The 24,700-nt window shown below is 40.7% G+C and overlaps 1 protein-coding gene across 1 annotated transcript in view; it reads left to right on the plus strand.

The window, feature by feature from the left end:
• The window catches only part of IVD (isovaleryl-CoA dehydrogenase), a 44,899-nt gene extending 22,137 nt beyond the window's left edge, over positions 1-22,762 (plus strand). The window contains exons 8-12 of the mRNA XM_089693036.1: positions 1,412-1,505; positions 1,875-1,956; positions 12,325-12,429; positions 14,772-14,844; positions 19,613-22,762. Of these exons, the coding sequence (XP_089549162.1) occupies positions 1,412-1,505; positions 1,875-1,956; positions 12,325-12,429; positions 14,772-14,844; positions 19,613-19,746 (488 nt within the window). The 3' untranslated portion in view covers positions 19,747-22,762. The remainder of the gene's footprint in view (positions 1-1,411; positions 1,506-1,874; positions 1,957-12,324; positions 12,430-14,771; positions 14,845-19,612) is intronic.
• Positions 22,763-24,700: the final 1,938 nt, after the last annotated feature.

The following is a 24,700-nucleotide window of genomic DNA, read 5'->3' on the forward strand; positions in this document are numbered from 1 at the left end:
AGTTTTAGGTAAGTTAAGAGCTTAAAAGCGCACTTACTTTGGCCCTCACGTTTGCACTCCTGTGACCTAGAATCAGCTGACAGTGGGCTAGCTACGCTGTCAGCTGACATCATAGATCTGCTCCAGGCTCTAGAAAAGGAGTGTCAAACTGGCGGCCCTTCATCTATTTCGAACCTTCAAGTCCCATCACGCCTCTGTTTTTGGGAGTCAGGTTTGTAACTGTCAACCTTGCAAAGCCTCATGGGACTTGCAGTTTGGCAACAGCTTGAGGGTTGCCAGTTTGACACCCCTGCTCTAGAAGCATCCTGACAAGGTCAGAATTCACCTAGATGCCTAATCGGTAGCTGGGTCAGCTTCTGAGCACGCTGCTGAGAGCATAAGCCAGCTGCTTCTGCCTCCTCCCCAGCCCAGTGCTCCAGTGAGCACTGGAGGGGCAGAGAGGTGACTGACCGTTACTGTTCTCTGCTCAGAGAAGACTGAGAACTGAGAGATCGGGGTCATGTAATTGCTGGATTCTCGGTCTTTAGAATTAGCAGGAGATAGCTGCAGCCATAGAGGCGAGTATGAATGTTTTTTCAGAACCCACATACTTCTCCTTTTTAAGAGAGAGCTCAGAGTGGATGTCCCTAATGTGGAGTGTTTTAGAAGAACAAAGAGTAGAAATAGAGCAGTTGAGGTGCAAGTAAAGCAGATGTCCTCCTATTAGTGTTCATAGGATTTATTACCTGTATTTTTGTGGCAACGTTTTACTCAGACTTTAAAGAAAACTAAACCAACTACATCAGTGGTTTTCCCTACGGGGACAGTCCCTACCACACACCTACACACGAAGGCCAAATTGTTTCAGTGGCAATGACCTACCAGCATGTTTCTAGACTGCTGTAGGAAACTTGGGCATCCAAAGAAACCTGCACAAACAGAGCTGGCATATCGATGGCACCCAGCTACTTTCCCTGGTGGGGAATTGATCCAAGGGTCTAGTACAGCAAGGCCAGATTACAATCATGCTGCAATTCCTAATAACTAAATCTATAATATAGTTTGATACATTGGTAGATGACTACCTTTTGATATAACTACATTTTTGATATGTTTCCTATGATCATGTTATTAAAATGTTTGATATAAGCTAGTCTAGAAAATACGGTAATTGCGAGTGCTACAAAATAGAATATAATAACATGTACGGCTTTTGGAGTTTTTGGCCCTGCTTTCCACTACAGCCTTTGTAAAGTCATCCCACTGCATTCTCCATAGAATTAAATAAGTGAGCAGAATGGAGAGTGCAAGTGTGGTAGGTGCGTAGAGGTGACCCAGGTGGACAGATCTTTGTGTGGAAATCCTTGAAAGATAGCAGAAACTGATGGGTATTTCAAACACTACCTTTTTAATTTCGGTTATTTTCTTTCAGAAAAGAACATGCTTGGACACATTGGAAAGGGAGTCTACGTGTTGATGAGTGGGTTGGATCTTGAGAGGGTCGTTCTCAGTGCAGGCCCACTAGGGTAAGGCTAATAGGCTGTATATTGGTGTCCATCTTAGACGGGTGTTGATGGCTCCATGTTTGTATTGGCAGCACATTATACTGGTGGCAGGGGCTGGAATATCCTGTTAATATATTCCCTGATTTTGTTATACATTATAATAGTAACAAAGTCTTATGGTATCTGTGTATCAATCTGTATCCTGGCTGCATTATTTGTACTGTTTTAAATAGCAAATCATATGACACATAAGGAATCCCTTAATTCTATTGAGTTTGCTTCAAAATACTTTTGATAGCAGAATCATGCACAGAAGATATATTATACTGTGAATACAATAGATTTTGTGGCCTTAGAAGATTTTTTTTTTTTTTATCTGTAATCATCTAGCATCATGCAGGCTGTTTTGGATCATGCATTCCCCTATCTGCACACAAGAGAAGCCTTCGGTCAAAAAATTGGATATTTCCAGGTAAAAATATACACCACGTTACTGTTTGAAGTGATACTAAACAGGCACTGCTAAATTTACATTGTCCCTTTTTCTGTGTGGATGTTGACACTGTAATTGTTTAAAAAAAAAAAAAACTAAGTACCTTTTATCCTATTCGATGTATAGATGTCACAGGACCCACTTATTTCCCAACTTGTATGCAGGGACAGTAGGAATTTCTAGTCCTCTGCTGTTGGTCACATGTTCACAATTGATAAAAACAATAGCCTTTGGGATACAGAGTAAAAATAGGTAATTATCAATAAACTGTTTAAATCATCATACAAAAATGTATTTGAAATCAAATCTTTATTCTCTTTGGCAATAACATGGTGTGGGTAGGTGTTTGCTAGTCACAGGCTGTGTCTTAGAATTGCAGGGAGCTGAAGCCTCCATATGTAATATCCGACCCTCATTGTGTTTAGCTGGTTAGTGGGCATGGAGGAGGAGGAGGAGGGAGTAGGCTGTCATTTACCATTGTGCATACGCCCATATGTGTGACTTTATAGTCACATGGGCTGCTCAGATGTGATGGGGAGGAAATGCTCAGCATAGAAACTCACTGAAAACTGAGCATGTGCACTAGCTGCCAACACAGCTCTGCAAAATCCCCAACTGCACTGGGGACATGGACAGAAGTGAGAGATATAGAACAGCAGGATCAACCAGGTTTTTTGCAGAATACAGAAAATGAATCCCATAGTGACTGAGTGAGTGCGAACAGCATGTAATACAGCATGTACTGACAGCTTTTTGTAATGTGGGTTTAATGACACTTAAATCACTACAGTCTTTTCATAGATTGTAAGCTCCAAGGAGCAGGACCCTCTTGTATTATATTGTTGCTGTATTTTCTCCCGTTATATTGTAAAGCGCGGAGCAAAATGTTGGCGCTATATAAATCCTGTATAATAAATTCCTCTAATATCCTGAGTTGTTTAGAGCAAAGCACCAATCTTCCCAGGTAGCAGAAGGGCACCAGAGAGAGGCTGGAGGAAAATCGGGGATATTTTTAAAACCGTGAATGATAGATCAAACATTCACTGCAGAAGAATTGCATGTGTTTTACTGTGATTGACCTGCAATGAAGGTTCGGTGAATTTCACTTTCACTGCTTTATAAATATGTCCCTACTGTATGCAATTTACAAGAAGCTTAAAGGTAAAGGATAGAGTATTTTCATGAAGTTTATCATTTCAGCCGTTATTGCAGCATTTGTTTTCAAGGCCCATTTTCTTTACCACATTGTGGAGATTTATGGTAGAAGGCTATTTGTAGATGGCTATACACCATGCACAATGCAAAGCAACTGCAGAACACATCTGTGCTACAGTGCACTACAAAGCACCAGAACACATGTGTGGTTCAATATAGTGAAAATAATACAGTAGAAGCTTTTTTTTTTCTGCTTTGAAACCCACTTACTATTTGGCAAGGGATATGCAGTGTGCCACAATGTACCATGATGTGACTGGGCCCTAAATTAAACTTTCATGTGCACTCACATTTTTCAAGCTTAAACCGGTTGTAAAAGTTAGACATGAAATATGAACAAAGCATGTCCCTTTATAATGTGTCTTCTTAGACTCTGTGCCTCAATCATCTTAAAGTGGTTGTAAACCCTTACATACAGTTGTGTTCAAAATAATAGCAGTGTGTTTAAAAAAAAAAGTGAATAAAGCTCAAAATCCTTCTAATAGCTTTTATTTCCATACACACAAATGCATTGGGAACACTACACATTCTATTCCAAATCAAAACATGAAGAAAAGTATATCAAATTTGTGTTGTTCCTCTAAAAAAAATTGAAAAAAAGTGAATATTAGACTGTTCAAAAAAATAGCAGTGTTTGTATTCTTCTTTACAAACTCAAACATTCACTATATAAACTGAAAAATGTTTGAAGATTTTGCTTTCCTTTGAATCACTTAATGAATATTTAGTTGTATAACCACTGTTTCTGAGAACTGCTGTACATCTGTGTTGCATGGAGTCAACCAACTTCTGGCACCTGTGAACAGGTATTCCAGCCCAGGATGATTGGACTACATTCCACAGTTCTTCTCTATTTCTTGGTTTTGCCTCAGAAACTGCATTTTTTTTTATGTCACCCCACAAGTTTTCTATTGGATTAAGATCCGGGGATTGGGCTGGCCACTCCATAACGTCAATCTTGTTGGTCTGGAACCAAGATGTTGCATGTTTACTGGTGTGTTTGGGGTCGTTGTCTTGTTGGAACTCCCATTTCAAGGGCATTTCCTCTTCAGCATAAGGCAGCATGACCTCTTCAAGTATTCTGATGTATTCAAACTGATCCATGATCCCTGGTATCCGATAAATAGGCCCAACACCGTAGTATGAGAAACATCCCCATATCATGATGCTTGGACCACCATGCTTCACTGTCTTCACAGTGTACTGTGGCTGGAATTCAGTGTTTGGGGGTCGTCTGACAAACTGTCTCCAGCCACTAGATCCAAAAAGAACAATCTTACTTTCATCAGTCCACAAAATGTTGCGCCATTTCTCTTTAGGCCAGTCAATGTGCTCTTTGGCAAATTGTAACCTCTTCAGCACATGTGTTTTTTTTTCAACAGTGGGACTTTGCGGGGGCTTCTTGCAGATAGCTTGGCTTCACATAGGCGTCTTCTAATTGTAACAGTACTCACAGGGAACTTTACACCTTCTTTGATCTTCCTGGAGCTGATTGTTGGCTGAGTCCTTGCCATTTTGGCCTTTCTTCTATCCATTCGAATGGTAGTTTTTCGCTTTCTTCCACGTCTTTCAGGTTTTGGTTGCCATTTTAAAGCATTTGTGATCATTTTAGCTGAGCAGCCTATCATTTCCTGCACTTCTTTATATGTTTTCCCCTCTCCAATCATTTTTTTAATCAAGGTACGCTGTTCTTCTGAACAATGTCTGGAACAACCCATTTTCCTCAGAATTTCAGAGAGAAATGCAGTGTAACCAGCATGTACAACTTTTGCTGCCTTCCTTCCTTAAATAAGGGCAATAATTGCCACCTGTTTTTCAGGGAATGTAAGAACCTCACTAATAGAACTCCACACTGCTATTATTTTGAACATGCCCCTTTCAATTAGTGATTCAATTACACAGAATCAGCAGCATGCATGTCATGACTGTTGGGTCTGTTGGATTTCTATTACTCTACTACACCTGCTAGTAAATTATTTGCCATGTAGAAATATCATTTCTACCAAAAACAGTGATTGATCAGGTTATGTCTTGGAAATTCGCTTTAACGAATTTCTCCTTACCGTGAGTACTCACAGTTGGATGCGCAGAAATCCCCCATAAAGCTGTGCGAATCTCGCTTACCACGACTGCAGCTAAACTACACGATTCCTGCCCATCCAGCTACTTTAGCTTCTGTTGAAATGTGGGTGATGGAGCTCCGTTACCCTAGAATCATCACACGACACTCTAAGGCTGGTGTTGCAATTCACATAAGGGCCGGTTTCAGACTCAGCCCCCGGTTTTATTACAAGCAGACACGCCCCCCACATGAATAAAGTCAATCCCCTCCCACCGAACAATGCAATGGGGAGTGCCTATACACGGGATATACATTCCGATTGGAGCATAGCCTTTCCTATTATCTATCACTGGTCCTCCCCCATGAGCCTTCTGAGGTCAGCAGACTTCCTCCCCTTCCCCCCCATGAGCCTTCTGAGGTCAGCAAACTTCCTTTCCTACTAGCTCCTATTGGTATGTAAATTCTCTGTACAAGCATCCCCTAAGCTAAACATCAGTCTGTACCTGGATGGGCCCGATACGATCTTTATTAAAACACATCCAATGGGTTGTAAGATATGCATAAGCCTACACACGGAGTTCGTACCGCTTGGCGCCTTGCGTTATGAAGTCCATGTGGTACTATGCTGCTGATATGTGGATACAGGCCCGCGGTCTACTGCCAGCGGCATTCGCATTGAATGCCGTGGTGGTATACACGCCGGTCTATAAGCGCAGATCTGCCATCTCATCCATTACCGAGCTGAGTACTGTAATACATACATTGTACATGCGCATGGCCCAATTGCAGCCTTCAGAGCTTTAATTAAGCCACACGAGAGACATATGAATAACACGAATATATGACACATTTAAAGTTCGACCAACAATACAAAATTTCCATGACAGTTAGTGATGTCTGACTGCTATTATTTTGAACACAACTGTATACCCAGTGAAGGTAATGGCCTGCATGCCTGAGAGTCCTTAAAGTAGTTGTAAACCTCAGACATGAAATATGAACAAAGCTTATCCCTCTATAGTGTGTACTTGTCTCAATTAAGAGCAGTAAGTGTCAATTCTGTCTGTTGCTTCACTCCTCTACTATCTGCATGAATCACTTCTGCCAAGTTTTCCTGACACCAAGAGAAAAATGGTGACAGGGAGGGACTTCAAGCAGATTGACAGACTCAGCTCTGTTCCTTCCAGCTGTGTGGAGTGGGGTGTGTCCCTTCCCTCCAATCAGCTCTCAGAGCTCTCTTCACTGAGTTCTTCAGTGTAATTTCAGCTTTCCACCCCCTTTTTTTTTTTTTTTTTTTTTTTTCCAAAACTCTCAGACAAGCTTTATAAATTCAGCACTTTGAATGGATGTTGGGAAAAGAAGACTGCAGGTAGACAGACAGATACAGCATATGTAGAAGGGTTTGTATCATCGTTTTGTATCATCTGAGGTCAGGCCCTTCACTGGGTATATGTAAAGGTTTACAACCAACCTAATCTTCATTGTGTTTACACTACAAATAAAGTGCATTTTACATTTATGGTTGGTCTAAAAACATTATTGTTAATGTCGTGTATACATACATCCATGCTATTATGCCAGATACTTCTATTAGCACTTTTGTACAGTGAAGGATCAAGTTGCTTACTCTCCTCCTTCTTTTTCTCTCATTCAGAGAAAGACTTGTATTCTTTGTCACTGAATGCAAGATGCTCTGTGAATGGACCAGGAGAAGTTCCAGGATCTGCTAGCCCCTATCCATTCACAGAATGTCTTTTGAGTTAAAGGATAAGTTCACCTTTTGTAACATGTTACACACATATTCAGGGTGTAACATGTTATGAAGGAACCGTCCCCCGCTCCCCGTTGTGACAGCTAGCAGGGGGTCTTCTCCCGGCCGCTTCATCATTCACGGTGTTCTGTGAATGAATGAACTACATGTCCTGACAGCCTTTGTAGCTGTTTGCTTGTAATTCTCAATGAATTACCATGGAGGAGCTGTGGAGTGCCTTGGTAGTTCATTGATTCTTTCTATCAGTATATCTGCTTGCTTGTACATCCTGTATGGGAAACCAGATATACTGACAGGTCTGCAAGGCACCTGCATGGCACCAGCAATCTGCTGATCACTGGGGAAATACTTTTAGAGGCTCCATAAACAAAAAATAATAAATTTTGCACATTTTTTACCTGCAAGAAAATCTGCGTTTATTATTTTTTGTAAAAATGTGAACTTGTCCCAAAAAAAAATACTTATAAATGTATGCGGGATGAGAAAGTGACTCCATCCTATACTGTATACTAGCTGGAACTGTCAGTCACATCACATGAAGCTTAAGGCTGACAGTAGAATTCAGCATAATAATACTAGCATTTTAAGCATCTTAAGCTGCCTTTCAGATGTAGTATACACATCATTAGAGGTGACTTCTTTGGACTGAGCAAAATTAAAAAAAAAAAAAAAAAAAAAACCAAAACTTTATTTCCTGGAGTTCCACTTTAAATAGAGAGAATTGTAAATTAACTATTTAGAGTAAACTCTTCAGAAGTATGGTGACCTAATGGAATTTGAAACACATATCAGGAATTTTAAAGTGTAACTAAAGGCAAAACTTTTTTTTTTTTTTTTTTTGGATAGAGTAAGGGATTGTTATAACCCCCTGTTTTTTATGGGGTTTTTTTTTTTTGCTTTTTCCCTATCTGTGTCCCATAGGAAAGATTTTCCCTGACTTCCTGTACCATAGCCAAAACAGCAAGTGAGTGGAAGTCCCTTCAAAGTGAAGGAATCTTAGTGTGTCACTAGAACTAGTGTCCCCTTTGGAAGATTTCTCTTTGATTAGTGTTCTGATGCCAACCCAACATTTGGGATTTTCTTTTGCTTTCACTTTCAATGATAATGGAAACAGGATAAATAGAGAGGATGAATCTCCCGGACGGGGGTACAGACAGCAATAAAAACTGACAAGTGTTCTAATCCATCTCCACTCCATCCAAAACTAAAAAAAATACCTTTTTAGTTACACTTTAATTTTTGTTAAAACCAGTAAAATTATATTTAGTTAGTAGAATATGAGTATACCAAAATGATTTGAATGAGTGTAATATCAATACGTTATGGCCTCTCTTCATTGCCATGTGTTCATGTTCCCTGGTAGAAAAGTTGTTCTCAGTCTGTATCTGCTAGGCAGTCAGCTAAATAACATACCAAATCTGTATTCCTATGATGGCTCAGCCTATCCTATTCCATTTGATTGGAGACCGTCAATACATATTGTACATCTGATTTCTTTTGTAAGGATTCAATCCAAACATCTGTTATGGCGCTTCTTCTTGGTCTTCTCTGAATTTCAGTTACACAAATTCTATGAAGGAAACGCACTGAAAATCTGAAATATACTTAAGCTTAAAATATATTTAATCTGAATAGTATATAAGAGACGTAAAAATTGTTACATAACTGAAACTTTAAAGTTCATTAAAGTAGAACTTTATCCATAAAAATTATTGATACATTGATAAAAATAGTGTTCTTTAGCAAGTAACTTATATTCCATATTAATAATTATGCTACCAAAATTAGTGTGTGCGGTGAATTCCCTCCAGTATTGCTCCAGTTTCTTCTTGCTGGAGGCTGCCATTTTGCAGAAGCCCAGAGCCCCTGAACAGCATTAAATCTTTAGGCTGTCAGCAGATTGACCTCTAAGAATTCAGCACAGTGCCTAAACAGAGAGCCACTGAGCATGTGCAGTGCAGGGCGAGACAGTGTATTACTGGATTTTAAACAGTATAGCTGCTTTTTTGTAATGTTTTGCAAAAGGGGCCAGGTGATCTAGAAGGGCTTAGACCCGGTTCACACTGGTGCGACTTGTCATGGGATTCGACAGGTCCAAATCTCATGACGAGTCACACCCCATTGCCGGAAATGGAACCATTCATATTGCCATGACTGATATCGCAGCAATTCTGAAAAAGTTCCTACATTTCTTTTTGTTGATTTCATTGCAACTTGCGTAGACTTCTGTTATATGACGTTGCAAGCCGCAATGAAACCAGTAGTATAAATCGCACTGATATGCAGCCTTGAAATCGCACTGAAGTAGCATGATTTCAAAGCCAAAGCACTGTGAACCGAGGCTTAAAGTAGAACTTTAGTCAAAAAATGAAGTATTGCTTCTTAAAATATGTAAGTGTTAATTGATAAGAAAAAAAATAGAAATTTCTGTGATGTTTATCAGTGTTGCAGATTGCATTTTTTGTCTGTTTTAAAGGAAAATCCATAAGGAGCAAAGTGACATTGATCAGCATACGTTTAGGCAGCTTCTAGAAACAAGGAGGGAGTGTAAAGCTGAGCTCTCTTCTAAACCCTTAAAGCGGATCTCCACCCAAAAGGGTAGTTCTGCTTTAAAGACTGGTCCCCTGCTCCCCTTTGAGGATTGGCACCTTTGGGGGCGGGTACCCGAATTTGACAGGTACCCGCTCCCACTTCCTTTCCGATTGCCTGCGCATTGGGCTGACCCGGCTGTGAACCCGCAAGCTGTCACAGCCGGGTGCCCACACTGAACCGGCCGGCATCCAGGGAGAGAAGACGGCCGGTAAAACGGGCTGCAGGGGACACACCGCGGGACAGGTAACTGGCTGTTTTTTAAAAGTCAGCAGCTAGTTTTTGTAGCTGCTGACTTTTATTTTTTGACAGCATGAGTGGAACTCCGCTTTAAGAATTTTAAAGGTTACTCTGTCATAAGAGAAATGAAGGATCTCATATTGATGACTTGTTTCTAAGGGGTTGATTTACTAAAGGAAAATAGACCACTTTGCTAGGGAATTTACCCTTAACTTAATAAAGGAGGTGAAGCTCCACTGGCTTTCATCTAATTATCTAATAATGTGCAGGCAAAAAAGTTTGTGGTGTTGTTGTTTTTTTTTTGCACCTGATTGAATAATCTTTACAAGTTGAAATTTCACCACATTCGCTAAGTTCTAGGTACAATTTCTTGCAAAGTGAACAGCCTATTTGCCTTTAGTAAATCAAATTCTTCTGATACAATCTACAAGACTGAGGTCCTTTTTAACCTTGAAGGTCAGGGGATCTAAATTAATTGACTTTTTCTAGATCTATGACAACGAAATATTGAAAAAAGAATACAAATGTCAACTTTCAAACCTGCAAATTCAGGGAGAAGCTCCAGTAATTCTATCCTGATACAATTCTATTCAATCATTTGTGGGTTTTGGACATACTGAACATGCCCTAAAACAATATCTAAATTCCGTATTTTTCGCTCCATAAGACGCACCTGACCATAAGACGCACCTAGGTTTTAGAGGCAGAAAACAAGAAAAAAAATATTCTGAACCAATGGACTGCAGACATAGTACAGGAGATGACCAAAGACTGCAGACATAGTACAGGAGATGACCAGAGAGTGCGGACATAGTACAGGAGATGACCAGAGAGTGCGGACATAGTACAGGAGATGACCAGAGAGTGCGGACACAGTACAGGAGATGACCAGAGAGTGCGGACATAGTACAGGAGATGACCAGAGAGTGCGGACATAGTACAAGAGATGACCAGAGACTGCAGACACAGTACAGGAGATGACTAAGAGACTGCTGACCTTTGGGGAGGGAGGTGGAGCAGGTATCTGAATTTGACAGGTACCCGCTCCCACTTCCGCGGCGTTGTCCTCCCTTTAGAGTGGGCACCAGGCTGACAGCCGGGTGCCCAGTGCGCATGCGCAAGAAGCGTTGCGCTTTGTGATTGGTCCGACGCCTTCTGGGACCTGTCATGTGTCCCAGAAGACGCCGTACCATTCACAAGGTGCAGCGCCTCTCGCGCATGTGCACTGGGCACCCGGCTGTCAAGCCGAGATCCTACACTAAAGAAGCCGGCGCGGGAAGACTGTGCAGCGCTGGACCGAGGAACAGGTAAGGTCCTGCTGCAGAGCTGAGCGGCCGGCCCAGTATTCTGACATGGCGGTGGTGGAAATACCGGACTGGCCCCTCCATATTCGCTCCATAAGACGCACTGACGTTTTCCCCCCTTTTTGGGGGAAAAAAAGTGCGTCTTATGGAGCGAAAAATACCATACTTTGGGCATATATTGTACACCCTGTCCCTCCTCCCCTGTAGACCTTTGATCTGCTTGCCATCGCTTAAAGAAACCTTGGAAGAAAAAAGAACATTAAAACTATATTCTGTTTACCCCGTATTTACTCTATGGTAACCTTAGTCAGCTCTAATGAACTTCTTCATCCCCTTAATTATTTTTTGTTGCAGATTTTTTTTTTTTTCTATAAATGTCCTTTTATTGGCATTTTTATTTATGACAAAAGTAAAACAATACAAATAACCACCAAAGATGCACATGTATCCGATTCATAAATAAATAAGAGTCCTAGCTTCATCTTTGGTACAATCAGCCTGTCCATACGTGATTTGAATCGCAGCTGGTCCCTGCTGAACCAGCCGAGATTCAAACTATCTTAACTTTTAGATGTCTGTTTTTGGGTTTGATGATGGGCAGGTGTCTACTAGCTTGTTGTGTTTTTGTTTTGTGAGACATCTGTTTTTGCGCGATCATCTGGCTGCACTGTCCTTGTACATTGATGGCATACGTGGCATTCATTTTCTTGTGTCCTTCACTGGTAGGCGAGACATCTGACTTGTGCTTCTTGACAGTTGGTTAGGCTGAAATATCCAGAAACAGTTGCTGTAGTAAAACTGCAATCATATTGAATTGGGGTAAATATATTTGGGTTACTTGTAAATGCAGATTAATAAGACATCGATAAATGTACATATATACAATGTTACAATTATTCACTGAGTGTTACAATTTTTCACTTTGTATATGTGAAGCAATATTACTCATGTATTGTCAAATTTAATGCACTTAATTTATCCGCGGTCCACATGGTATTTTGTTTTTTTTTTTATAAATGTACATAAAAGCTTTAGGATGGGCTTGTAGGCAAGAAATTGTATCCTCCTTGATGGGCTCATGTAGAAGTAATATTGTGCTGTTTTTTTTTCAAACCCGTTTCTAGAATAACTTTAATACGTCTAAAACAAACACTTGTTTTTGGCAGCTGATGCAGGGAAAGATAGCTGACATGTACACACGCCTGACTGCTTGTCGACAGTATGTTTATAATGTGGCACGTGCCTGCGACCAGGGACACCTCAATGCGAAGGTAAGCTGATATCTAATACTTTCAGGAATTCTCTCATGTCTAATTCCCTCCCTGGAGAACAACCATTGAAGGCTTACTGCTGAACTCTGAGCACATTTAAATCCTACTTTCCTGAAACGATCCTTCCATTACACAAATATTTCCCACATCTTTTATTAGAAATACATTTTCCAAGTACCTTAATTGCACTCAATGTTCAATTCATGTGACATATAGCTGAATCCATCACTTCTATGACCAGATGTTGGGAGTGGTTAAGGAATATGTGAACCCAACATTTTATATTCCTGATATGTGCCTGCTTTACCATGTACATGTATTTAAAAGTATCCTGTTCTCTTTGTATTGCTAACTTTGTATGAAATCCTGGTGTCTTTGCCATTCCCTCTGCTTTCCTATTGAAAACTGGCCACACTAGGCATGATAGCACAGTATGGTCAGTTCTCTAGCTGTGCTGGGAACTCAGCCTGCTCTCCTCCAATATCAGACTATCCTGACACCCCCCCCTGCACAGCCATTCACTGGGAAGTTCAGTGTGCTGCTGTTTCTCCTCCCCCAGCTCTTATGCAGCTGAGAACAGAGGGAATGTGATCACTTAAGAAAAAGAGGGGAAAAAAGGTGTTTATAATGTCCTTTTTTTATATATCTATACATAAATGCTTTGCATTTTTTATTTTAAACTGAATGGGTTGTTTCAAAAGGTGAGGGTTTACTTTACTTTGAGGCTACCGTGGCATGCAATAGACGTTTAAGCTGGAACTAGAATTTCCTGCTATTCCCTCATTAACTTTAGCTATCACTAGCCAGACAAGAGTGTTGCAAGGGGGCATATCGAGGTGTGGGGATTACGTAACGTCTAGATACCAATGAAGAAATTAGACATGTTATGAATGGTAATAAACAACAGCCAGGCACATCCATGGATATCGCTGAAGGTGGGATGACATGAACGTTTAGTCATGACACGGGTGTACCAACAATGCCTGCTTTACTGACGCTATGACAGAGGTGTCACCCACTCCAGGAATCCTGCAATAACAGCTGTGATAACAGGTCACGAGAATAACTTTTTTCCTTGATTGAAACAGCACTGAAGCCACATTTAGGTTTTTGAAAAAAATAACCTGTGTTCAGGTTGCGTCACTTGAGTACGAGCCTTTAATATCCCTTCATTAACAGGCCATTTTTCAGTGTTCAGTGCTGTGATAGTTTGCCTAAAGGGACAAATATTGGCCGAAATCAACCTGTACAGTAGATACCAGCCAACATTCGGCCCATGTGTATGGATCCTAGTTTGAAAGAAGCCAGCTGCGAGATCGGCTTCTGTCAAACTAGTTTGCTGTAAAACCAGCAGCCAATCAGCGCTGTCAGCCGATGTCTGAGAACGCTGACCGGTGTGTTCTGGTGGAAAAATGGAGGGGGGGGAGCCCCCACGTCGGTACACATCTCAGTGGGGAAATCTCTGTACTAAACTTGCATCCTTAGTACAGCAAACTCTTCCCGAGCTCCTTAGTTTGTTTTTTGTTTTGTGTTTTTTTTTTTTTTCAGCCCCCAAAATTTTACTGTGTGTATCAAACTTAAGAATGACTCGGTCACTGAACACCAGATGAATTCTTTATAATTTCTTAGCGACAGATTGAGCTTTCCTTTGGTGGACTTTTGGTATATATTAACCAATGGGTTATTGCTGTTTAAAAAAAAATTACTTTCTGTTATAAAACATATCAAATAAAAATGACCTTTTTATAAAATGAACCCCAATGAAAAACTAAATTTTTGGTAAATTTTTTGCAAATGAAGAAACACACTGATATTGAGGTGGTTAAAGCATGGAGCATAGTAAAGTGAAAGGGTTAGTGTACAGATCACATGCAGCAGGAGAATGGTGATGAAGGGCTAAATGTGTAGGATAAAGCAGGTGAAGGGTCGCATAGGGGGACAGGATGTACAGGGGAGAAGGTGGGTAAAAGGGGTTAGAAAAATGATCCCACAATCAATCATAAATCTTTTTCTGCCTAAGATCCCTTCTTTTGTTTCCCTTTATTGCTAAAGCCTCACTTCATCCTCTTCTTCAGTTGTGAGAGGAAAGAGAGGTCTCTCAAATGTAAATACTAGAATGTATTCATTTATGATCATTGTGAGCAGTCATTACAGTGATCACAAGGTACAGAGCCACTCCAATCAGCTCTGTGCATTGTGTCTGTAATCTGAGCCATCTGATGATGGCTCGTGTCACGGCCCTTCATAGGCACACTGCTGAGTAGTGAATTGTATAAACAGTCCATTATAATAGTATGCATTTATTTGCTCTCTGTAATTGTATTGTTTGATTTGTTTTACAGGACTGTGCTGGTGTGATCCTTTATTCTGCTGAATGTGCTACACAGGTGGCCCTTGATGGCATCCAGTGTTTGGGTAAGGCTTTCACTGACATGCTCAGATTAAATCTCTATTTAATTTATTTCCAGAAACACATTTTTAAATCCTGGAACTATGCCTGCTGATGTACGAAGAGAGAGGTACAAATACACCTACTAAGTGGTGAAGTGGCAGAATTGTCAAATATCTGTGATCCATGGAAAAAATATAGGTTTTCATACAAGGTTTGATGAGGTAGAAGCATCGATATAGCCTGTTGTGGTCCTCTGACTGCCACCATAAGGAAATGCAGAACTTTGTATACAGCAGAGGTTTACATGGACACATAATTCTGTTACGTCGGTAATATTCGGCGATCACCAGGTGTTGACGAGTAATCACCAGCCGGGACCCGGTGATGCGCCCCCTACCTGGAACTGCAAAATCACATACACACACACATATATATATATATATATATATATATATATATATATATATATATACAGTTGTGACCAAAATTATTCAACCCCCACTGAAATTGAGTGTTTTGGCCAGTTTGACATTGCTTTTGATCATTCAGTCATCTTGCTTACATTTACATTAAAGAGGCACTTGTAGGTCAGACAAATATAACATAACAGTTATAATGAAATAACCACAAATGTCTTTTCTGTGCTCACAGCATTATCAGTTTTATTCAACCCCCAAGTGACATTCAATCTTAGTACTTAGTACAGCATCCTTTTACAGTTATAACAGCTTTTAAACGTGAAGCATAGCTTGACACAAGTGTCTTGCAGCGATCTACGGGTATCTTCGCCCATTCTTCATGGGCAAAGGCCTCCAGTTCAGTCACATTCTTAGGCTTGCGCACTGCAACTGCTTTCTTTAAGTCCCACCAGAGGTTCTCAATCGGATTTAAGTCTGGTGACTGCGATGGCCACTCCAAAATGTTCCAGCCTTTCCTCTGCAACCATGCTCTAGTGGACTTGGAGGTATGCTTGGGATCATTGTCCTGTTGAAAGGTCCAACGTCTCCCAAGCCTCAGGTGTGTGACGGACTGCATCACGTTTCCATCCAATATCTCCTGGTACTGAAGAGAATTCATGGTACCTTGCACACGCTGAAGCTTCCCTGTACCTGCAGAAGCAAAACAGCCCCAAAGCATGATTGACCCTCCACCATGCTTCACAGTAGGCAAGGTGTTCTTTTCATCATAGGCCTTGTTCTTCCTCCTCCAAACATAGCGTTGATCCATGGGCCCAAACAGTTCTAATTTTGTTTCATCAGTCCACAGAACACTATCCCACAACTTTTGTGGTTTGTCCACATGGCTTTTGGCATACTGCAGTCGACTCTTCTTATTCTTTGGAGACAGCAAGGGGGTACGCCTGGGAGTTCTGGCACGGAGGCCTTCATTACGCAGTGTGCGTCTTATTGTCTGGGCTGAAACTTCTGTACCCACATCTGACAAATCTTTTCTCAGTTCCTCAGCAGTCACACGGGGACTTCTCTCCACTCTACGCTTCAGGTAGCGCACAGCAGTCGAAGTCAGCATCTTCTTTCTGCCACGACCAGGTAGCGTTTCAACAGTGCCCTTTGCCTTGAATTTGCGAATGATGCTTCCTAAGGTGTCTCTTGGTATGTTTAACATCTTTGCAATCTTCTTATAGCCATTGCCCTTCCTGTGAAGAGAAATCACCTCTTCTCTTGTCTTCCTGGACCATTCTCTTGCCTTCACCATGTTTGTAACCACACCAGTAAATGTCTAGAAGGAGCTGAGTATCACAGTCATTTTAAAGCTGCCTAATTGGTGCTTATTATGCTTGATTGCTGCTCGGTGACATCCACAGGTGTTTTCAATACCTGATGGAAAGCACCTGTATGAACCTCTGTTCTTCAGAGTGGTAGTCTTTAAGGGGTTGAATAATTGTGGCAATGAAGAAACCACATAAGAACCATTTACTACTGTATTACATAAACAATTGATGTCATTTTAGTTGCATTTGGGTAGTTACAACGTCCTTGTAGGATTTGATTCTGAATACAATTCCAAATGTACACTATAGTCCCTAAACCCCTTTACAGCATTGGGGGTTGAATAATTTTGGTCACAACTGTATATAGTGATTTTGCACACCCATGCCGCCCTGTAGCAGTATTTCTGCTATAGGGCAGACGGGAAGCAGTTAATTGCTTTTATTGCTGTCATAAGGAATGTAAACATCCCTTGTAACAGCAATGGGCAGTGATTGCTACTCTTTATGGAGAGATCTGAGGTCAATTAGACGCCAGATCCCTCCTCTGCCCTGAAAGCATTTGATCACACCAAGATCAGTGTGATCAAATGCTTTCCATTTTTAAAAATGGCGCAGTTTCCATCCGGGAAAGTGATGTATGCTCATTGCTTCCTTTTTCCTACATCATAGAGACTGACAGAGTGGTGCTGTTCTTTGTCCGCCTCTGTGAATGCCAGCGGAAGAATCGGCTGGTTGTTCGGGTGTCTCGGATTGGACAGGCTCTAACTCCCCTCCCGGTGGATGGGACTCGGACAGTACAAGGCTGCAGATAACTGCTGAATTATAACCACAAAAATAAATAAAAAATGTAAATAAAAATAATTTTTTTAAAAAATGTAAGATTCAGATAAAATGAAAAAGTAATCTCTGATTGTTATTTGCATCTTATATATAACAAAAATAATATATATTTTTCATTTTATTTACATTTTATATATATATTTATCTGCAGGTAAAAATATTCAGATTACTACAAAAATAAATATAAATAATAAAAATATCAAAATAAATGCAACTGTAAATAAAAATAGATTTTATAAAAATAAAATACAATTAAAAAAAATCAATAAAAATAATGTAATGCATAAAATATTGTCCCGTCTCCCACTGATCAAGTCCCACCCCCCTGCTGCCCATTGGCGGAAAGCGACACCAGTCAGAGCCAGATGTTCTCCGTGTGGTGACACCAGTCAGAACCAGATGTTCTCTGTATGGTCGCCCGGCCCTGATTTCGTTCTTATGGAGAGCTGCTGGACACGGAGAACACCTGGCTCTAACTGGTGGCGCTCTCCGCTAATGGGCAGTGGGGGGGGGGGGGTAGACTGGACCGGAGCGTGCCTCCACCAAGTGGGAGGGGGGGGTTCCACAGACGTCCAGACAGCTTGCAGAAGGCAGCAGAAAGGGACTTCCCAGGCCCCCTCCCTGGAGCCGCTTGGATCACTTTTACGAGAGCCAACCATTGGCTGTAAACCCTGCTGCTTGCCTGGCAGGGCTAAACGTATGTAAAAAACATTTTGCCCGTCGCTCGAAACTGCATGGCATGCGTCCTGGCTATAGCTGTTAAAGGACACTCTCGTCTGACTGAAATATTGAAATACTCACTTGAAACATGTATGGAGATTAAAAAAGTGTAGTGAAGTCAGAGCCTCTGATCAGCCTACATACAGTGGGGAGAATAATTATTTGATCCCCTGCAGATTTTGTAAGTTTGCCCACTTATCTCCCAGTGAAATCCAAATTGCAGATAAGGGAATAGTTTTGGATATCATGGGCTCCTAAAGCGATTGTAAACCCTTACAATATTTTAAAATAACAAACATGTCATATTTACTTTGTGCAGTGGTTTTTCACAGAGCAGCCCTAATCCTCCTCTTCTCAGGTCTCCCACCAGCGCTCCTGGCTGCTCCCTCCCACTGAATGCTTCCATAGAAAGCGGCTTGCTATGGGGGCACTCACTCCTGAGCTGTGTCCATTGGCAAACAGAGCACAGCTCAGCCCCACCTCTCCCTTCCTCCTCACTGACTGTGATGGATGGCAGTAGGAGCTGAACTACATGGGCCAACCTTCCCTTCCCACATCCAGCAATGAGCCTTGACCACCCTTGACCCTGGCGCCTATTCACCAGTTTTCTTCCCAGTTTTTACTTTTGGGAGGTCCTGATCAAAACTGCAGCTCTCAAAGGATGTTCCCGGTCTGCAGTGAAGTTGCTCTGACCATTACGATTTAGCCCTTGTCAAAGTTGCTCAGACGCATACGCTTGCCCATTTTTTTCTGCTTTCAACACCTGCACTTCAGGCACAACATGTTCACTTGCTGCCTAATATATCCCACACACGTACAAATGCCATCATAACGAGATAATCAATGTCCTTTACTTGTCATAATGTTGATGTATGTTCACTATGCAGTTCCTTTAGCCCCGGTTCACATATATGCAGCCATGCGGGCCGTATTTTGCGCAGGCATGAAAGCCCATTCATTTGAATGGACACCCGTGCCCCGTGACATGCACGGAAGAAGTCCCTGCACTTCTTCTGAAAACACAGCTCGCACGGGAACCTCGGTTCCCAGTATGGTTGCGTTTTCCAGTGGGGGCGGCATGCCATTAGAACTAATGGCACCCACCCGCGGGTCCGCATTTCTCTGTGCGGGTGGTGCGGCTGCATGGATTTTCATGCGGATTCGCGGCAGCACCACCCACACAGATGTGAATGTAGCCTTAAGGCATAGTGCAGTGATGTAGGATAGCTAATCATGTGTTCGTTTTTTGGTTAGAACAGCAACAGGGAATTCTGAAGGCTGGTAGTGTTCCTGAACTTCGTGCCTAATCATAGCACTGACTTGTTGAATATACAGATTGGTACCTCTGGATCTGGAGACTTGTTATTGAGACTGACCTGATCAAAACATCAGTACTGGTTCAGTGGCAGGAACATGAAGATGCTGTGTATTAACAAAAACAATGCTTGTATAAGTTATATACTGGCCTTCAATCCATAATTTGTATTTTTTTTTTTTTCCAGGAGGAAATGGTTATATAAATGATTACCCAATGGGACGCTTCCTTCGTGATGCCAAATTGTATGAGATAGGTGCTGGTACTAGTGAGGTCAGGAGACTTGTCATAGGCAGATCCTTCAATGCACTGTACAAATAAATGGATACCACCGTGAGGCTCCTAAGCTGTCTTCTGGTGGGAGAAAAGACATGAAAGCTACAGTATAACATTAAGAAATCTCTCAGGAATTACTCCAGTATACACACAGAACAAGGATGGCTTCACAAAGAGTACAATTTGCTGATTTTATTTCTGCAACCAGGGAGTGAATGAGGTTCCCAGTGTGGATGCACAAAGATCATAAGGACATGTCATCCCATGGAGGAGATTGTAAATTTGAATTAAAGAAAAGTTTAACAACTGTGTTAGTGAGATTGTCAAGATTGTCTGTTTTAGGAGGCCCTGCAGGCCTTATGTTTTAAAATAATTGTGATGGAGCTATATATAAAATGGATATGTAAAATTGTGACCATTTTGAAGCTCCTTGAAGTCCTCTGTGTCTGTGAAGATTTCAATACTTGACAGTTGATTGAATTTTTCCATAGAAAGCAGATCATTAATTAAAGCCGTGGAAGGACCAAAGATATCCTCGGCCAATCAAGTTTTATTTTAATATGGTTGGTTTTAGCTAATGGATGGTTTCTGTGTGGTTGCTGTGGATCTGTCCTCTTGGCATTGCCTTGTTGAGCAATTACACTGTTCAACAAATTTTTATTTTTTGCCAGTTTTGGAAACAAAAGGATCCATTTCTTAAAGAATTTCACATTCTGAGTTCAAATATAACAATGAAATTTGTCAATTGGCTCTAGTTTTTCTGTAAACGGAAAGTTTTCTACTATAGGCGTAATGACTACATAATGCACAATAATTATATAGATAGATGTCTTTCCACAAATTTAAAGCAAGTGATATTGACTACATAACAAAGCCTAAATGGCATAATATATTGCATAGGATTACCAAGAAAAATTATAGCCATAAGCTAAGTTGAATCATTTTAATACTTAGGATTCTCACTAGTTTTGTCTTCAGTTTGTGTCGGTTTTGCTTCTCTTGGCTTTTCTCTTGTATTCGAGGAAAGGGCTATCTCTTACAACTGCACGTGACTACACGCTTCAGGTTCTTCCTCACTTGACTCAACCACGAAGGATTCTGGTGCTTTAGGAATTGGTAGCCCCTCTCCATGAGGATCTGGACGTATTGCCGATGGAATATTTGGATAGTGCACAGATAACTTTTTCTTCTTATTTAGCCCTTTTACAATTGGAGGCACCATACAAAAGTAACAATTACTAACATGATCTGTTGGCTCTCTCCAAATCATTGGCACAGCGAAAGGCATAGATGCCTTTTTTCCATTCAACCATTGCTCCAGTGCCGTCCCACAAGAATTGCAGCATATATGTGGTGCCCAGCTCTTGTCCTGGTCTCCTATCTTGCAGCCAAAATACAAGTTGTAGGCTTTCTTAATCATTCCTGTTATCCTCCTTTTTTGTGAGATAAAAGTTATTTCACCGCAGATATAGCAGAAATTATCTGCTTTATTCACACAAGTTCGAGGCATTACTGAGTAGCCTATATAAGCATAAAACAAAATGTAAAGACGCTGTCGAACTACAATCAGCTACAGATACTGCAGCTTTTATGCAGTGAAGTGATGCAATTAAAGGCTAATATTGCATCATCTCAGTATACATGCAATTTTCTATTGGTCACCAGTATTAATTGCGCAATATGCAGCTGAAGTTGCATCATAATTTTGAATGGCTTACGTCATTAGATGGGTGAATATATCATGGAAACTAGAGCCAAGCAACATTTTTTAGGGTCATTTTCGTTTTCAGCACCCCAAAATTATGTAAGATTAGCTAATTTTATGCCCAAAACTTTTTACCTGTTGAACAGTGTTATTCACTTGTTAGGCTGGCCATACACGAGTCATTGTCTTTTCATTTAACCCGCAGGTTGAACAAAATTAAATTACTTGATTTGCCCATCCACAGACTATAGATGGGGGAATCACTTCGTTGAGCTTAATGCAGGCCATAGATGGGTCAAAAATTGGCCGAAAAAAAAAATCGAACGATTTTCACACCATTAGTGGGTTAATTGGTCGGCCGTTTTTCGGGATTTTGGCACATTTTTTTTTTTTATTGGTGAAGTTAGAAAAAAATCGGCCGATTTTCCCGGCAATGATGGGCAAATTAGCTGATCTTTTTACCGATAAAAAATCTGCACATGAGCTGTGCCCTGCAAGAAGAAGAAAAAGAATAAGAATTCCAGTCCGCTATTATATTTGACATGAAAAAGTATTGCGGTTGCAACAATGTATCTATTTGTATCCAAATAAAAACATCTGTATCCGAAATGGATACATTGTTGCAACTTTTTCATGTCAAATATAATAGCGGAGCTCTCTGCAGGGATAGAAGTAATTAAATGCTGGCCATAGACGAGACGAAAACCGTACGATTTGTTTTTTTTTACCGTTGGTGGTAACGTCGGCCTATTGAACGACCAATTTTTCGGGTTTTTATTTTTTTTTTAAACGGCCAGCTGGCAGTGCTGAGAAAATCTTCCAACAGGCTGGTTGTGCACAAGTCATTTAATATATCGACTTGTGTGCAACCAGCCTGCCCATACATTGAAAGAATTTCGGATGGTCTCTGAACTGGCCAAAGTTCCATTCATATATGTCCAGTCTTAATAACCAACCTTACCATAGCTGTACTGCTATATTAATAATTCAGAAACTGGAGACCAGTGCTCTGGACAGGGTGTTCATCTCCCAAAGCATAAGTCCATAATGTATACAGCCAGCCACTCTGTACTCTTTCATAAGAAAATCCTTTTTATTGGCTAAATGTAAAATTTCACAGCATCAAAAATGCAACGTGTTTCAGCCTATACAGCCTTCCTTATGACATACAATGCTATGAGGAAGGCTGTATAAGCATATAGGTACACTTTAATCCATCGATTTGGAGGGTGTGGGGTTTTGGGGGTTTTTTGTTTATTTTAATTCAATTTTTGATCACTTTAGTCAAATTTGAATGATCAGTTGATTATAATACATGTGTGGCCACTATTAAACCATGATACTCCAGTGACTAAATACTAGTGTATTGATTCTTTTTGGATTAACATTGATTCCTTTATAGCACCGCTTTCAACACTACTCTTGTATAAATAATGTTATATTCAACACATCTCTGACATTTTCTCTAAAGCTTTTTCTTTTGACGTTAACATCTATTTTCTTCTTAAATAAAAACTGATTGTATTAAAAGAGAGGGTCTTATCAGTTTAGCTGTTTAAATCCCAGCGGTTTCTTCAGTCCAAGGACATATGGGGGGAGATTTACTAAAACTGGATCACTCATGTACATGACAGCCAATCAACTTCTAATTTTAGATTGTTCAATTAAACTTTGACAGTAAGCTGATTGGGTTCTACGCAGAGCTGCACCAGATTTTGCACTCTCCAGTTTTAGTAAATAAACCCCATAGAATCCATTTAACTCAATGGAGGAGTACTGTGCCATCATCCTGGTAAACCATTACTGGCCCTGTCAGGGGCGGACTGACCATTTGGAAACTTGAGGCACTGCTCGAGGGCCCAGGGTCAGTAGGGGGCCCCATGAGATGCCCCTGGTACCTTTTTCATAGGCTTTTTTGAGTTTGGGCAAGGTCACAGGGGCCCCATGATCCCCTATTGCCCGGGGACCCCATGAGTTGTCAGTCTGCCCCTGGGCCCTGTGAAAATGATGAATAGTTAGAAGTCTGCAGCTGCCATCTAATATTAATCTGGGGCAGTGATAAGGGGGACATTTAATTGAAAGTTGGCTTGTACCATAAACTAAATAGATGCTGAGGTATGTTGGAATATAAACCTGAACCAAAATAAACACTGTTATCTGAGGATCCTTGAAGCAGCTACTCATTGCAATTATGAGATAGCTGTAAATGATTGTAAATATGTACAAAAATCTTTTCTATGCCAAGGTTCTGCATTTCAGAAAAACACATAGTATGTAGTATTAAAAAAACATGCCTGCTAAGTAACCTCCTGTAGGCTTCATAAAATATCCTTGTTAGGTGTTCTTATCAGTCATGTGCGATTCATTTCATTATGAAGCAAAATTGGAATGAAGTTTTCGTTCTTTGAAGATTCAGATGTATCCGAATGTTCGAATCACAAGAGTAACAAATTTCAACAAAACCAAAATAAATTATAACAAAACAAATTATCCAAAATTGAAAATGAATTTTAATTTGAAATGGAAGCATTGCAATAAATACAGTAAGGTATAAAAGTGAAAAAAAATGATTTCTACTTAGGCTGTGAATAGAGTAGAACAAAATAGAACAAAATAGAATGCATATAGCCGTTTTCTAAAATTCGAATTTCAAATCTATTTGAAAATAACAAATCTACGAAACAATTTTTGGAAACTAATCATTCTAACTTAAAGTGGAGCTCCACCCAAAAGGGGAAGTTCTGCTTTAAGGACTAGTCCCCCACTCCCCGTTTTAAGGATTGGTACCTTTTGGGGAGTGGGTACCCAAAATTGACAGGTACCCACTCCCACTTCCGCTGCGATCAGAAGTGAAAGTTGTCCTTCCCCCTCTCTCCCCGTAGTCTTCTTGGACAGAATACTATGGGACCATTCACAAAGCACTTGTCAAACGTGCAGAGGGCACCCGACTGTGACGCCACAAGCTGTCACAGCCAGGTGCCCACACTAAATATGCCGGTGCCTGGAACACAGGACGGCTATTGAAACCGCCTGCGGGGGACACACACCGCGCAATCGAGAAATAGGGAAGTATCCAATTTTTAAAAGTCGGCAGCTGTAGTTTTTGTAGCTTCTGACTCATTTTTTTTAAATTTTCACTGGAACTCCACTTTTAACAAACTAATTCCAAACCAAACTTATTTTTCAGTCATGCACATCTCTAGTTGGTATCTTTAGTATATTGTAACTTATATGTTTGCTGGCTCCAGGCTTGTTAAAGCTTCACTTCATCATTTGTTTCTTGCTGTAATGGTG

This window comes from Staurois parvus, unplaced genomic scaffold (assembly GCF_062004578.1).
Source record: "Staurois parvus isolate SC_StPar_1 unplaced genomic scaffold, SC_StPar_1.0 ptg000610l, whole genome shotgun sequence".
Classification (NCBI taxonomy): domain Eukaryota; kingdom Metazoa; phylum Chordata; class Amphibia; order Anura; family Ranidae; genus Staurois; species Staurois parvus.